Genomic DNA, 17,297 nt, shown 5'->3' with positions numbered 1-17,297 from the left:
GACTTCCAAGAATGTCTCATGGCCAGAGCTGGGCACCTGTCCTCCCTGGCCAATCACCGGCCAAGGGGAATGAGAAAACCATGCCTGGTTTAGAGCAATTTGTCTTCCGGGGCTGGGGCAGGGGCGTGTCTACCCCCATAAATACATTTGAGTTCTATTGTTAGGAAAGAAAGGGATTGGATAGGCCATCTGTCCAATAGATGGGGCCATGGTTGTATTAGGAATTGACTGTCTACTCAGTGAGTTTTATTTTACCTAAGATTTAGTATCAGTCATCGATGCAGTTCCCGTTCATATATTTTTTTCCTATTCTCCTGGTATAAGAAGACTATTAATATGTGGTATTCTTTATATAAAAATTTAAGGTCATTTTCTTATTGTCACTCATAGTGTAAAATTCATTAGAAATACAACATGAGGGACAATAAGCATATAATACTTGTGTGTGTGTGTATCCGTTAAATAAAGACCAAAGAAAGGAATGGAGAGCACACTTAAGACTGAACTGTTGGCCTGCATAGCAAAGGAAGTAAATACTTCACCCTTATCCCGAGCTCCTGTCCTGAACATTCTGCTCAGGTCGGAGCTTATCAGGAGGCCCGTAGCCACAGCACATACCATTGCAGTGAAGAATGTGAATGGGAGAGGGAAGAGATGGTGACGGAAGATAAAAAATAATGAGCCAAACTTAAGCCTAATGATAGGTCATTTTCTCTCACGCTTAATCATATAACAGAGATACCTTTTTTTTTCTCCTTATGATCAAAATAGCCTACTGCCATTATCATACTGCCATTATCAATATCATACTGCCATTAACAGTTTAATTACTAGTGACTGAGGAGGGTGATTTGCAGAGACCTAAAATTATGGCTAATCTCCGAGAAGAAGAAAAAAAAGCAATTTAGTGCTCAGATAAGAATAAATATGTTCTAATGTTGACTTCATGAATAAAGCAAATGTGTAATGTGGTCAGCATCTGATATCTGAGTCACAGCCGTGAAAGACGGCATTTTAAGAGAACGTTACTTAGTATGTTCGTGTCTGGTTATACCTCAGGTCAAATAATGCCCCTCAAATCAGGTTTGAATATGGTAAGATCTCTGTGTCATGTTAAAGTGTAACATCAATATTAGTCATGTTCTTTAAGAACTAGGTAGTGTATACAATTAAACTTCACTTTTAAGCTGTAATTAGGGAGACCATGTAATTTATCATCTGAATTTGGACATTTTTTTCAGCCTAAGTATCTACAGTCTTGGGTAAAGATGACCTTGTTACAGAGTGATACAACTTTTAGCAAACTACCTTCCTCCTCTCAACTAGTCGTAAGTTTTGCCTGCCCAGTTTTCAGATTGGATGGCAGTTACTGTGACAGTGGGATGAGTTTAGGTCCCTCTCCATGGTTCCTGACCTCTTTTGGTTCATGTGTCCTCACGGGATCTTCCACCAGAGTAATTGTGGCCTCCCCGCAGGGGGAAAGGAGTGACTCCTTTCACTGGTGAGTCGGAGAGGAGAACTGAGCATTGCCCAGCCGAGCCTCTCTGGGCTTTGTCTTGCTGCCCTGCCTGCCCACCACGAGGGGGCATTCTGCAGTGGTCTCCAGCAGGGGGCAGGCTCTCTGGGTAGGTTCTATGCTTGGGGCAGGGCAGGAGGTTCGAGAGGCCTCTGGGTGCTCGTAACTTGGGTAAGTTTGCTCTGAGCATAGTCACTTAGTAACAGGAAGCCCCGTGTGGCCATAATGTAGGCCCCTTCCTCTAATCCAGCATGTCCAGGTAACGATGCTAATAGTAATCTCCATTTGTGTGATTTGGGCCTCTCCTTAATCGGTCACATCTGTCCCGAGGACTCCTTGTTTTAAACCTAGAGGTGGGCAGCTGTGTTTCTGTTTGACCATAGGCTTACCTGTTGAGGTCTGTGGCTTAAAAGTAAGAATAAACTAGGACAGTCGTACACATGAAATGGAGAATGTTTAATAATTACGCTGCACAAGCTGGACAAACAGGACCCACAGTAACTGTGGGTCCAACCACAGGATCCTTTTTTGTTTGGTTGGTTGGTTGGTTTTTGTCGATTTATTTATTTATTTTTTAATTTTTATTGGAGTACAATTACTTTACAATGTTGTGTTCGTTTCTGCTGTACAGCAAAGTGAATCAGCTATACATATACATATATCCCCTCTCTTTTGGATTTCCTGCCCGTTTAGATCACCACAGCACTGAGTAGAGTTCCCTGTGCTGTGCACTAGGTTCTCATCAGCCAACAAGCATGATCCTTGACAATAGCTGGACCCCGGCGCACGTGAAGCGCAGTCTTTTGCTTCCTTTGCCTCATCACCTCTGCTGCTCTGGGCTGGATGTCAGTGTATTTGACGTGGCTTGTTTAGAGCATCATTCCACATTGGAGAATTTACTCCAGAAAACAGGCTTTCTCAAGTTAATTCTTCTGTTCAAAAAAGGAGCATTAAAGTTGTTTTTCTTTCTCCTTATGTAAAATATTCTCTCTTTTAGATCCATTATAAAGAAGAGTATAAAAAGTCTAAAGACAAGTGTACGTTCGTGACTGACACGCCTATGCTAAACCATGTAAAACATATTGGTGCTTTTATTTCTGAGGTAAGGTATCCAGACTTGCAAAATGGCTTGCATTTTCTTTTTCTATTTATGTAGATATAAGTCTGTGCGTTAGAGAATAATATTTTTGATAACACCACTGAAGGTAGGTAATATCTGTATAATTATGTAATTCTGTGCATTATGTCAGTTAACTCATATAAACTAATAAATTTTATTATCTGTTGTTGATATACTTTATTATATATGTCTATTTTGACTCTAAGAGTATTTACATAAAGTTACTCTTAAAAAGGGATATTTTTATTCAATAGAAAATACTGGCAAAATAGTTTTAGAAGTTCCAATATTTTATTTCTTAACAGATTTATTAGACATAAATGATTCAATATCATTTTAAAAATAAGTGAAACTTAACAGCAGATTCCATAAAATGTGGTATCTTTGGTAAGTAACTTTAAGTCAGTTTGAAGTATTTTTGAGTAGGAGCAGTTCAACAGAGATACCTATTATTAAACCATAGAGTGAGAAATGCACTGTGTTCATTTTCCAGCTGAAAAATCATATAGTCTTTTTCTGAGAGCATTTAGAACTGCAACTTACGTTGTCTTATAAAGCACAATGTTAACAGTAATTTCTATGATGAGGCATTGCTGGTGTCTGTGAATAGATCATTTTGAAGAGATAAACTTGAAAGGAAGATGATTAGATAGTGTTGTAAATGACTGACCTCTAGTGTTTCGTAAGTTATGTTGGAAAAAGATCAACATGATATTCTCGGGATTATTTCTGCCAACATGAAAACATTTTGAAGAAAATCGGTAAATTTTCTTTTTAAGTACCAAAAATCCGAAGATTTATGGGAGCACAAGACTTGCACAGCCTATATGCTCAATAAATCAACACTCAAATCTAGCTGCACATGGGAGTAGCATCAGAGATATGTGGACAGAGTGGGCCAAACCACGGTTTTGTTTATTTGTGTTAGCTATAGTTCTGCTGTGCAGAGAAATGCTTGGTGTTCTTAATTATTAATTGATTCTTTTTCTTGAAGAAGTCAACTGCAGAGCAAAAAAAAAAAAAAAAAGGAAGAAGGCAATCTGTTATGTTCCTTTGAACTTAATCTTCCCAAGAGTAAATAGTGAAGGAGTGTCTCTCTTTATGAGTAATGACTGAGATCACTTAGAGGCACTGCAGAGTGCATGTGGGAAGGTGCAAAAACAGCAAAAAAGCACCCCCTGCACCCCCACCATTGTGGTGGAAGGAGTTAAGAAGACTTGAATAAAAGAACGCTGCCCTTTGCGTTCAGGTTCTAGACTGTAAATTCCAATGACTTGTGTTTCCCGGAACAACTAAAATGTCTCATTGTTCTTTGCTGATCAAACATATGAAATTGTCAATACACACAAATAGATTTACTTTGAGAAATGCACATGGGTTTAAATAGAAAAATAGACATTTTTTACCAAATTGATTTAATTAAAAATTTTAATTTGAGATGTAATTGACATAGAACATTTTATTAGTTTCAGGTGTATGGTGTACATGATTCGATATTTGTATGCACTGTGAAAGGATCACCACGCTAAGTCTAGTTAACTTCTGTCACCATACAAAGTCACACATCTTCTTTCTTTCTTTTTTCCCTTGTGGTGATTAATTTTCAGGTTTACTCTCTTGGTAACTTTCAAATATGCAGTACAGTATTATTAATTATAGTCACCATGCTGGACCTCATGTCCCCATGTATTTATTTTATGACTGGAAGTTTGTACCTCTTGACTCCCTTCACCCTTTTCCCCCATCCCTCAACCCCCCTTTCCCAGTCGTTATTCTCTTGCACGTTTCATTGAAAGCTTTTACCATGATAAATTGGATTTGTTTATCTTTCTTCATATATGTTCATCAGGTTCAGTATCTAAGATTAAAATGGACTTTATATTTTTTAATTGATTCGGTTTCTGAAGAAAGTACTTTTTATTCTCTTTCAATATTCACTGTACAAAAACAAAGAAATATTCATTTTTTTCCTTTTCTTTCTTTTCCCCTAGGCAAAATACAAAGGCACCATTAAGGCGGACCTTTCCAATTCTCTTTATAAACAGATGCCAGCCACAATTGACAGTGTCTTTGCAAGAGAAGTTACACAGCTACAGAGTGAGGTGCGGTTTTCCTAAATTGTTATGGAATTATGCAGATCAAACATATACCTAATACAGATTGCTTAGCATTTTTAAAAGTGTTGTTTATCTTAGATATTAAATACAGAGTGAAAAGTTGGAAGCACCCAATTCATGTGCTGTCAGCAGTCACTGGTGGAATCACAGATAATGACGAGGACCTGCCAGTATGTCAGTTACATGATGCTGTTTTTCCTAGTCTCATTCACCACTACTCACAGGGCAAATTTGAATCTTATTTAGACAGTTTACTTAGATTACAGTCTTATAGCAGATATTAAACTAGTCTTCGATTTAACTTGTGATCTCTAAGTGGGAAACATTCCAGTAGCTTATTAAAAAGTCGCATAAAGAATTAATGGTTAAATTCAGGATCCACAGGTCTGTGCTCCATCAGTTAGAAAAGTGGTCCCTGAAGTTCTTTTCCATGAGTGGTGTTTTTCACTTGGAATATCTCAGGCTACCAAAAAAGAACCTTCACCAGGTGGAAATGGACATTTTAGTGATTGCAAGTTACAGATGAACTGACCTGTCACGTAAACTCATTTTGAATCCGCAAGAGTTTAGGAGTAATTTTCCCTTTATAAGGACATCAACACAGAAGGAATCCTTAATGCATTTAATCTTTTGTGTTTCTTAAAACAGAATTTCAAGATAGAATATTTCGCTTCTTTCTCACTCATATTATTGCTTTGTTTTCTTCATAGCACGATCTGATTTTTTTGTTTTGTTTCTAGTTAATTTATTAATTCCTAAAAGAGCAGGGGCCTCACCTGTCTTGTTCCCTGCTCCGCCTCTGTGCTTAGAACAGTCCCTGGTATACAGGGAATATTCGTAAACACTTGTAAAATGGATTTTTGTTCAATGTATTGATTTCCTTTCTAAGGAAGTGTTTTCTTTTACATAGTTTCTATTTTTCATGTTACATTTTTGGTTAATAATAATAAATACATAGAAATGCTTACTATGTGTCACATAACTATTCTGTGCATTTCACATATATTGATAACATTTAATCCTCACAACTCCATGAGATATCCTCATTTTGGAGATGTGGAAACTGAAGCACAGAGAGGTTAGTTAACTTGCCCAAGGTCACACAGCTAATAGGTGGCAGAACCAGCACATGAACATGAATAGATTGGCTCCAGAGTCTGGGTTCTTAACTATACCCGTTACCACCTCTTTCTTACTATTTCTCCCCCTCTTTTGCTTATTAAACAAGTTTACTTCTTTCTCCAGAATCTGTTTAAGTAGAGGCTACATAGATAATTTTAAAATAGTCTGAAAATAGATTACTCTTGAACAATACCAAGTATAGTTATCCTTTGCAGAATATCTTTAAGTACTTCATTATCACAAATTTAAATGTCCACCGTGTACCCAGCTTGGCAGTAAGCTAATCTCAGCTGTGCAACATGAGGCTAAAAATACATGTCAGGGTTCCGCATGGGTGACCATGACTAATATGCCCCCGTTATTTCCTGCCAGCATCTGATAATCCAGCCACTTGCTAATCATATGGACTACTTTATAAAGCAAATCATTACACTTGATGTTTGACAACACTTATGCAATAATAATAATAATACTAAGCAACAACCATGCAATAAAGAAAAGAAACAATCTTTTCTTATTTTTATACTTACTTGGGAAGGTAAGATTTTCAGATATTGACATCCATAATTGCTTTGGAAGCACACAACTTTTCTCAAGTTTTTATGGCATAAACATGTCTATAGTACACAAATATGTGCACATAGATCTTAACGAGAAAAATAATCCATATTGTATGTTTTGGAATCTACCTCTTTTTTCTCCAGACTAGGTTATCACTTACATTGTTAACATGTATTATTCCATAGTAGAGTATGCACCCTAGGAAAGATATATGTGTGCTCTCAGGGAGCTGCACTGCCCAGTGTTGTAATTAGTCATTGAACTTGTTAGAAAGGAAAAACCTGGATTCCGAAGAAGGTATCTTATTTCAAAGATTTATGTAATTGTAATAACATCTCTTTAGATTTACATAAATCTATTTTACTGTTGTTAAAATTGCACTTCTCAGAGCTTACCTGGTAATGATAGGCAAGAAAGTAGAATTATTTGATAGTATCTGTGATAATTAAAAAACTAACCTTTTAGTGTTTCCAAATGGTATGAGATTTGTGGCAACCTGAAGCAGAGTATTAGGCAAATTCTAAAATTTAATCATGTTCCAGGTTCTAATGAAAAGTGTCCTAAACTTTTGACATTGGAACTAAATGTTATCTTAAAATGAATTTGCAAACATTCTCAGATGCTTACATTCAAACTAGAGTGATAAGGTGAAGTTAGCTACATTAATACTCTGTAGAGAGTGACTGATAGGAAGAAATGCCTTAAAAAAAAGAGAAGGAGAGAGAGAGATGTGGAGATTTTAGGAGGCCATTTGTTAGATAACTCTCATTAAAAATTTTACAAACAAAGATCACAAAGAAAGTTTCTGGAAATGGATGGGCTGTGCTGTGAAGTGGTGAGACCCTTCTCACCAGAGCTGTCTCACATGGAGGCTAAATAATCCCTTATCACAGGAAGGATACAGGCTACTCACACATTTGAACTGAGATTTATGAGAGCTTATGTTTTTATCTATAGTGGCCACAAGGTCCTGTTTCAGGAGCTTCAGGCTGCCTGCATTATGGGATTAAAAGTACATTTACCTATATAGTAATTATGAAATATACAGTAAATCAGAAATATGTGTACATCTTTTATATGTATATATGAGTTACAAACATATAAGATGGAATATTTAAGATAAATGTATATATTACTTGCATAAACATATTTACATATAATTTGTATGACTATTGCAAGTATCTTCCACTAGCTAGGTGTCTAGTGCCATGCAACCTTAATTCACAAGGTGTGAAGAAAACAGTATTAACCTAGGAACATGCCACACAATAATGACAAATCCTAAGAAATCAAATTTATCTGCAAATTTATGAGCTTGACGTAATTTTCCATTAGCTATTTTAAGGATGAAAATTAATATGATAAATTAAATTTCAGCTGCCTCCAACTTGATGTAATCCTAATTCTAAGGTGGTGCTTAGGAGCCACTATAAATGAAATGACTATGTAAATGCGGCAAGTAGAACATTATGCAGCCTGTTTAAGGAAGAGTGCTTTTTAACATCGTGCTTGATGACCCACTTCTAGGATAACCCGCAAAATGATCGGTGGTATTGGTCATGCTTATAAGTTCACAAGTACCACAGTCAAACCACAAAGTCAACCAGGCATCCAGCAAAACGGAGACAGGCGTAGGCTAGTTCTTTTTACTTATAGCAGATGTCATAGAAGTTGTTTCTTGGCTTGAGAGACTTGGCCACCCATTAAACTCCTCCTTCCTCCCCCCAGGTTATAATATAGAATGTAATGGAACTGAGATAATGGACTTTCTCAGCCTGAATGGAGGTTCTTAATGGGTTTCCTGTTTAACATAATTAATTGGTGAAAATCCAAAAGATGTGTTCATTAGAATTAGATATCCTGATGTATCAAATCAACGGACAGACTCTAGCTAGATGAATTATCCCTGGAACAACATGAGGTGCTGTGTGCGAGGCCTGATATTCAACCAGAGGCGGGAACAGGGCTCTGCAGGACTGAACAAGACTTAGGGGCATTAGTTGACAGAAATCTCAACATAGTAATCAAAAGGAAAACTGTGTGATCTACGGATGCAGTAATAGCATAAAGCACATTAGAGTTGATGACCTAGATGAAATGGAACAATTCTAATTAGGATAGGTCAGGCTGTATCTGGGATATTGTGGACACCTTAAGAAAGAGGTGGAAAAGTTGGAATTGTACTTCAGAGAGCATTTAGAGTATACAGGGATTCAGCACCTTACTCTGTGCAGACAGGTCCAGGGAATGGAAGCCACTGGCAGCTGTGTTCCCACGTTTGGAGTTCTGTCCTATGAACTAGATTCTTCCCTGGATGCAGCTCTGGGGAGATAGATTTGAGTTTTATTAAAGGAGGAACTTTGTATCAGAACCTTTAAAACTGAGAGACTGTTATACCCAGGTTTAGTTCTCTTTCACTGGAAGTTTTTAAGAAAAGCTCAGTAGGAGAGCCAGAGAAGGGATTTGAACATTGATAGTTGTACTAGATGACTTTCCCTTTTTTTTTGATAGAATTGGGTGCTTTTATTTTTGTAATTATCACTTTCATCCTTTAGACAAGTATATTATCTAAGTTAAGTGGGTGGTTAATTCCACTTATTAAAACTTCCGAGGAGTTTAAGCTCATGAGAATGTTTAATAAACTCATTTATCCACCCATTCACTAAACATCTATTGCATTTATGTTCTGTGTCATTCATTATAACTGGCACAGGATATTAAAAGATGTGTAAGATATGGACATAGCTCTCAAGGAGCTCATGTTGGTAAAAAGTTTTTCCTTAAATGTAACTGTATTCTTTCATTAAAAATTAGATCTTGTTTTGTTCTTGGTGACCACTGTTCTAGTTTTTCTTTTTTAAGTTGCCTTAATTCTGTGCCAGGGAGTTCCAATTCCATTTAATACCTTATTAAACTTTTAATATATATTTTAAATTGATTTAAAAATAATTCATTAATGTATTCTTATTTAATTCTCATCCATTTAGTCATTTATTTATTCACTCACTGAGCAAATATTTATTGCAGTTTATCAGGCACTCTTCTGGGTTCTGAGCATTTAGTGAACTAGACAGTTATGTTCTAGTAAGAGAAGACAGAAAATAAGTCATTTTACAAAAATTAAACTGAGTAATTTAAACTTGTGAAGGAAATAAATAGGATAATATAGGAAATGACTAAGAGTAAGGGGGTAATTTGCTGTCTTACAGATCTTCTTTAGTTTCTTTTTTTTTTTGATAAATTTATTTACTTATTTATTTATTTGTTGGGTCTTTGTTGCTGCACGCAGGCTTTCTCTAGTTGCAGAGAGCTGGGGCTACTCTTTGTTGCGGTGCATGGGTTTCTCATTGCAGTGGCTTCTTTTGTTGCGGAGCACAGGCTCTAGGCACGTGGGCTTCAGTAGTTGTGGCACACGGGCTCAATAGTTGTGGCTCGTGGGCTCTAGAGAGCAGGCTTAGTAGTTGTGGCGCATGGGCTTAGTAGCTCTGCAGCATGTGGGATCTTCCCGGCCCAGGGCTTGAACCCGTGTCCCCTGCATTGGCAGGCAGATTCTTAACCACTACGCCACCAGGGAAGTCCCTTTAATTTCTAACTCTGTTGTTGAGTTTGGTTACTTCTACTTCTGAAGTACTTCTGATTATCCTCATGCCTTCTCTTCGTCTCAGTGTGGGACTGATTTAATGGTGGTGATGGATGGCATTGCTATGATGCTTATTTGCCTAACAGCGAACAAGGCTTGACACATGTGAGAATTTTGTCATATTTCCTCCCACAGGTTAGGGCTTTTAATAAGGTTTATATTCTGTTATAGCTGTGCCTCCATAAAAATCATAACCATCAATTAAAAAGTGAACAACTCCCTTTTAAATATCCAGTCATTTCCCTAGTTTTGTCGTTTGCTTTCCCAGGCTTTAAGCCTTGAACATTTATGACCCTAAAACCTGTTGGATGTGGAAGAGTCCGAAAACCGTAGCTGAGATTTAAGCTAGATGGATATGAGTGGGAATCTCAGTGTGTGGACAAAGACTTTTGAAACAAATGACGAAGAGTTAGAAGTCTCAACAGAAGCACAAAGATTAAACTATTATGGATATTATTTTGTTATAGAAGCTTAGACAGATTTGACCATGAGTGGTGGTATTCAACTATGTAAAATCCTAACAAAACACTGAAATTTAAAAGGTAAGTAATTTCAGACAGCTGTACATGAAAGTAACAGTTATTTGTGTTTTCCTGAAGATTGCCTACAAGCAGAAGCACGATGCTGCCAAAGGGTTCTCAGATTATGCCCACATGAAGGAGCCGCCCGAGATCAGACACGCCATGGAGGTCAATAAGCACCAGAGTAACGTAAGCAACCCCTTCCTCATGAGTTTCTGGAAAACGGTAGTTACTCACATCAGGGCTAGTGGGTATGTTGCTGCACTTTAAATGTTACAACACTCCTGTTCACAGAGGGCTTTAAAGTTTCTTCTATGTTTATGCCCCAGTGTTCATTCAGAAGCACATCTGAATTATTCTGTCATTGGTTGTTAGAACCTTGTAGAATGCATTTACAACGTCAGGCACTTGCAGACCTGGAAAATGGGGTTTCTAACAGCATTTCCTGGAACTTCCTTGACTCGATGGCAATACTCCCGTGGTTTACAGTGTAGAAATGCGGAAGAACCGGGTTGGTAGCGAGATTGTAGGCCACTGTGGTTTCTTTTGGAATGAGTGTGGGGGGCAGATTGTCACACTGAAGACCCAAGAGTTGTAGGAAAGCAATAGATGTGTAATGGCCAGCTTAGAAGCAGAAGCCAAGAGAAGGGAGACAAGCCTGTAGAAAACACATTTCTTCTTTGGCTATAAGGTACCAAGTACATCAGAACTTTCATGTGTTTACTCAATTACCACTACTGTCTTAGGGGCCTAGAAAAATATTTCTTCCTAAAATTTCAGTGGGAGTTTATTTGTCTCCTTATAATGAATTCTTTGCTTTCCAGAAGGACTGTAGGAACTGTTCGTCAGGTTCTTTATGGGTTAGAATCAGTTAAGGTAAAGCGTTTGCCTTCATTGGGTCAAGAAATTCCCTTTCTTTGAAAAGTACCTGAAACATCTTTGTCGTCTCACATGGGCTCTGCGCCAACCACTTAGTTCTCTTACTGAACAGTGCTTTGCTGCCTCGGTGCCTCCAGAGCCCCAGCTGTGCAGTGTCTCTTTGTAGGATGGCAACAGTTACCTGATGTTAAACTCTTAAGTAAAAACGGAGTGAGGTTTTACATTTTAATTCAAGTGTGTAAACACATGCCAGTACCAAAAGTGCTTTTCTAAGATGGTTTAAGATTGATAAGAGATGGAGAAGCTACATGTCTGTAATTACCAGCAAGGCCATTTTACCAGGAGGCTTTGTAAGAACTTCTGCTTACAGAATGACTGTCATAATCCTAACAGCTACCACTTAGCGAGCACTGCTGCGCAGGAGGAACTGTGCCAAGACTTTGATCATTTCCAGTTCTCACAAAATCCAGGTACTGATTCCCATTTTGTAGATGAAGAAAACAAGACTAAAGAATCAAACTCCCAAGTCCACCCTTTTTGTTATACCCTGCAGCCTCCCTCTTAAAGGTCACTAGTTATTGGTCAGGATTTTAAATGAAATGTTTAAAAGGTAGGGCAAATAAGTCACCCTTGGAATTCATATCAGTGGATCCATGGCCCTTGCAGGAAAGAAAAACTGAGACCCCGAGCTTCCACTGTTTTGAGCCGAAGAAACTTTGAATTCCCATAAACGGCATGGGTTAGAGGGTGGTCCTGGTGTTCTGGAGAGGTGGCTGGCATTACACAGATTCTCGGGAGACCCTTTCTAACTCTATAATTCAGTGAAATTCAAATACAGAAGTTCCTTATCATAGAGCTGAGGTTATTATTTCAACTCTGCCTTTCTTTTAAAAGGTCTTTGATTGAGGGATTGAGGGAATAGAGTATAAAGCCTCTTTCTCCTGCATTCAATACTGTGTACTTATGGGAGAAGGATGTATTTACTTACACTCCTGTGCCTGCTCGGCTCAACCTTTACATGCAAAGTTTGTACATATAATAGGATTTAGAAAGTGTTTAAGACTATTTACTCAGATTTAAAGTGAGAATGATATTTGTATTCTACCTGTGAAGTAGTTGATATTCTCCTAGAGTCAAGTCGCTTAGAATAATACATTTGTTGTCCCTGCGATATGGAATTTAAACGTGGGTCTTGAAAACCACAGGAAAGCAAGTACGTCTCTTGGTTCAGCAGGTGAGGCTACAGTGTCTCTGTGAAAGACAAAACTGTTTCCTGTAAGACTTCAGTAAAAGAAAATTCATTTGCAGAGAATTTAACTAATAGAATCACCTTTTCATATTGTGGAATGTCACTTTGCACTATGCCTATTAACGACTTTAAAATAAAATGTATTGTCACATGTGCATCTAATTTACCTAGAAACAATGCATGTCAGCATCTCTGCTTATCTTTTTATGTTTCCACCAAAATCAGGTCAGCTTTCTGATAAATGCTAGAGAACCAAGAAACTAGGACAATTACAGTTCAAAGCTTTTAATTTCTGCCTCTTTTCTGGTCAGATGTTTTATTAGAACACACATCAGTGGGCCAAATGGAATCGTTTTTCTTTCAGAAACTTGCTGTCCCTCATACCTTTGGAGATGTGGATAAGCAGGGTGAAGGAGGGTGGGATTCTTTCTGATGGGCCAATTGAATTTCCACCTCTGAATAACTGAGAGTTCCGAAGGGAAGAGTATGCTGGGGGCAGTAGTCTCTTCTTTCACCCCCAAATTCAGTGATCACGAGACAGGAAAAAATTATTTCTCATAATATCCTCCACTGTCACATGTGATAAAAAAGGAGTTGGGAGTCGGGCCAGGGTTAAGATGCTTCCTTTGCCACATGTTGCCTGGATGACCTTGAAAAGTTACGAATGTCTCCAAATCTGATTTTTTTTTTTTCCATCTGTAACATTGGGGCAATGATAACCCCTCACAGGGCTCTCTTGCAAGTGATGAATGAGGTATGATATGTAAAGGGCTCTATGGTAGAGCCAGTCCATAAAATATTAGTTCTGTTTGGTTCTCCTTCAGTTTTAAAGGGCGATTTAAGAGTTTAGGGTGATATCATAGTCAATTCAAAACAGTGACACAAGGTTAGATTTATAAAAAGGCCAAATCAATATGAAATTTACATTAAGAAGCATTTAGGTCAGAAGGGCATATTCAAAAGGTCCCTGAACCCATTTCACTACCTATCTTGTTGATACTGCAATCAAAAAATGATTAAAAACAGACAATCTTAAATTTTTTGGTATCTTCAGGGATGTACCCCTGCCAAGTTTTTTCTAATGTAATTAGAGGAACTGGAATATTCTATCCAGTTACTTTCCCCTAACGATGGGCTTGAAATGAAAACTCTGGTAACATTATTAGTTTTCATCAATCTTATCAGAGACATGAAGTCCAGTACTTCTAAAGTAAGTCAAACAAATTTTAAACTGCCATTGTAAGTTTTATCAATAACGTGGTCTGCATAGACTTGTGATGAAATTAGAGTGGTAAACTTTCCCCAGACACCTTATTGGTAATCAATTCAATGTGTGTTAGAAAAAACTATTCAGCAGGAGAAACGAGAGACTTCATGTTCTTTTCAAGAATGATGTATGTACTTTGTTAACTAATAAAAACTTATCAGTAGACAACATTTCTATTCCATCAGAAAGAGAGAAATCTTAAGGACAAATCAGTTCAATGATACTGGAAAAGCATTTGTGACTCTGTGATTCCCTGATGTGACTTACAATAAAAGCACTTTTAGAATTTAGTATTAAAGTAGGTATATTAGTATTTTGTTCACCTCTAAGGCAGAATAGTTAGTAATACCTGTCCTGCTTTCTTCACAAGGTTGTGGTGGTGATAAAATTGAATCATGAAGAAGAAAACTTTTATCAACTCTAAAATACTTTTTTTTAAAGAAATTTCTATTCACATTTAAGACCCAAGTGTTGTTTTTTTTATATACATTTATTTATTTTATTTATTTATTGGCTGTGTTGGGTCTTCATTGCTGCACACGGGCTTTCTCTACTTGCTGCGAGCGGGGGCTACTCTTCATTGTGGTGTGCGGGCTCCTCATTGTAGTGGCTTCTCTTGTTGTGGAGCAGGGGCTCTAGGTGCATGGGCTTCAATAGGTGCAGCACTCGGGCTCAATAGTTGTGGCTCACAGGCTAGTTGCTCCGTGGCACGTGGAATCTTCCCAGAGCAGGGCTCGAACCCGTGTCCCCTGCATTGGCAGGCGGATTCTTATTCACTGCGCCACCTAGGAAGTCCAACTCTAAAATGCTTTTATAAACAATGATAATACTTCTAATAATGATGAACTTTTAGATACCGCTCTATATTTTACTCCATCATTTAGAAAATTGAAAAACAAGTTTTATTTTCTGATGAATATCAGATCCTGCGTTTACTTATATTTCAAAAGTTTATATTTTCTTTTAAAAATAATATTTATGGTTTAATGATTTAGTAGTTTTTTACATGCAGCTACCCAAACATAAATAAGCCTTATTAAGATAGAATTTCCAGTCCGTGTGCCTACTTGGTGACACTTGGAGGGCTTCTCTAATGTGAGAGTTTATGACAAAAGTATTTCTTGAGGCCGACTGGTGTTTCGAGGTTAAAAGTAAATACAGGTTACACTACTCACTTCTGTCCTACATACTCATCCTGTCTAGTTTCTTCTCTCCAAGAATCATTTTAACCTTCACCAGAGTAGCGAAGGGAATGAATGAGTTCGGAGCCAGTTGGAGCTGATTTCTTTCAGCCTCTCTGCTCACATCGCGCTTAGCGCCGCACGTGTCTGTCTGTGGCTTCCATCCTGGCTGCCATCCCTCAGCCCTCAATCTTGGCATCTCCAAGCACTTGAATTTCACTGTAAGGACCGTCATGGTGGAGGTCTTGCTTCTCTCTAGTTTATTAACTCACCTACTGAAGAACCTCAAATCATTGTTGTCTAAACGTGAAGAGCTTGCTGCAGAGTCACTGGGAATGTGTCTGGCTGTACACGGAGAATAAAGGCAGCCCTTTCACTTCCATTTTTGATATCTCATTGAAAGTTCTTCTTCTTGGCCGAGTCCAGCCGAGAACGGTACAAGGAAAGGGATTCTGGGTAATGAGTTCCAGCCTTGGGAGGGAGTGTTGATGGAGCCTAGTGGAGTGCAGATGATCCAGCGCAACAGGGTGGGGTGAGGATTTCGGAAATTAATGTGTTTAAAGTGCTTAGAACAGTGCCGGGCACATGGGACACTCTGCATGGCTGTAGGAAACATGCAAAAGACGTGGCCTCATGAAGCAGAGGTAGAAAGATTGTAAGGGGAGAATAAACTGAGATTAAGAGAGAGTAGCATTGACATATATACACTACAAAATGTAAAACAGCTAGTGGGAAGCTGCTGCGTAACACAGGGAGAACAACTCGATGACTGGTGATGACTTAGAGGGCTGGGATAGGGAGGGAGGGGATATGGGGACATATGTATAAATACAGCTGATTCACTTTGTTGTACAGCAGAAACTGGCACAACAGTGTAAAGCAATGATACTCTGATAAAGAGCTTAAAAAAAGAGAGAATAAAATGAGATTAAAAATACAAACTGAGGGGGAAAGTGAACATGGTGAAATAAGGAAGAAATTCAATGACAGATTTTGATAGAATTGAAATCTTTTAAAAAAAATTTAACTGTAGTTGATTTACAATATTGTGTTATTTTCACGTGATAGGATTAAGATCTTTATTGGAGGCAATAAAGAATAGATTTGACACTGCAGAAAAACATGTGAAATGGAGGCTGCATTTGGAGCTTCTAGATTCAGGAACAGAAATCCATCTCACGTGAGCTCAAGTGAACACTGAGAATGCATTGGTTTGTGTCACTGGGAAACTGAAGCTATCTTCAGGCTTACTTGCCGCCCGAGGCCCCACAGCGTCACGAGGCTCTGCTTCCCTCCCCATCTCTTGGCTCCACTGTGTGGTTTCACTTGGAGACAGACTCTGTCTAGGTGATCTCAAGGCTGGTGTTTCCAAAGTTAAGTCATCCTCACAGCAGCTGATCCCAAAGGAAAGGACAGTAGTTCTTTCTCCCCCAGCTTCAGCTCCATCAGTGACTCTTGCCTGGCTTGGTTATGTGTCTGCCCTCTATTTAATCATGGTTTCCAGAGGGTTGGGGTATCTGATCAGACAGCCTGTCCCTAGGAAGGAAGGCTGCTTTTGATAACCCCGCCAAATCACGTGGAATGAGGGAGGGGCAGGTTCCAAATAAAAAATGCTAGGCAGATTTTTAAAAAAATTAACACATACCACTGCAAAGGAACAAAGGAATACTTTAGGAAAATGACCCAGATACGTGGAAAAGGGCAAGGAAGTAAACTCAGTGGGGGAAAAAAAGGCAGGAGGAAGAGATCAAGCGTGTAAAGTAATAATTCTTGAGTGCTCCTGAGGAAGAAACCATAGTCAGTCTTTGCGAAAATATTATCTACTACTAACAAGATAAAGCAGTTTATCCTGAGTATGAAATAAATGTAAAAAGGTGATGCCAATATGATAATGATAACATTTTCCTGGATAGGATCTACGGAAGATGAGGGTGAGACTTCACTGAAAGCTAAAATAAAAGATTTAAAGAAATGGAGAAAAATACCTTCTCCTGCAAACAGACTGAAATATTTTTGAGATATCATTTTTCCCTAAATCGCTTGGTAGTTTTAGTGCAATGCCCAGTAAAATTCCATTTGTTTCCTTCGCGGAACTCACTGGGATTGTTCTGATGTTCATTAGTG

The 17,297-nt window shown here is 38.2% G+C and overlaps 1 protein-coding gene across 3 annotated transcripts in view; it reads left to right on the top strand.

Moving 5' to 3' along the window:
• NEBL (nebulette) overlaps positions 1-17,297 on the top strand; it is a 349,181-nt gene that overhangs the window by 244,071 nt on the left and 87,813 nt on the right. The window contains exons 3-5 of one of the 3 annotated variants that reach the window (XM_057731782.1): positions 2,514-2,618; positions 4,628-4,738; positions 10,676-10,786. The exons of the other annotated variants lie outside the window; for them this stretch is intronic. Coding sequence (XP_057587765.1) covers positions 2,514-2,618; positions 4,628-4,738; positions 10,676-10,786 — 327 coding nt within the window. The remainder of the gene's footprint in view (positions 1-2,513; positions 2,619-4,627; positions 4,739-10,675; positions 10,787-17,297) is intronic. 3 annotated transcript variants of the gene reach the window in all.

The sequence above is a fragment of the Hippopotamus amphibius genome, chromosome 4 (assembly GCF_030028045.1).
Source record: "Hippopotamus amphibius kiboko isolate mHipAmp2 chromosome 4, mHipAmp2.hap2, whole genome shotgun sequence".
NCBI lineage: Eukaryota > Metazoa > Chordata > Mammalia > Artiodactyla > Hippopotamidae > Hippopotamus > Hippopotamus amphibius.
The sequence above is the reverse complement of the archived record's forward strand: the minus strand, read 5'-3'. Positions and strand labels throughout refer to the sequence as shown.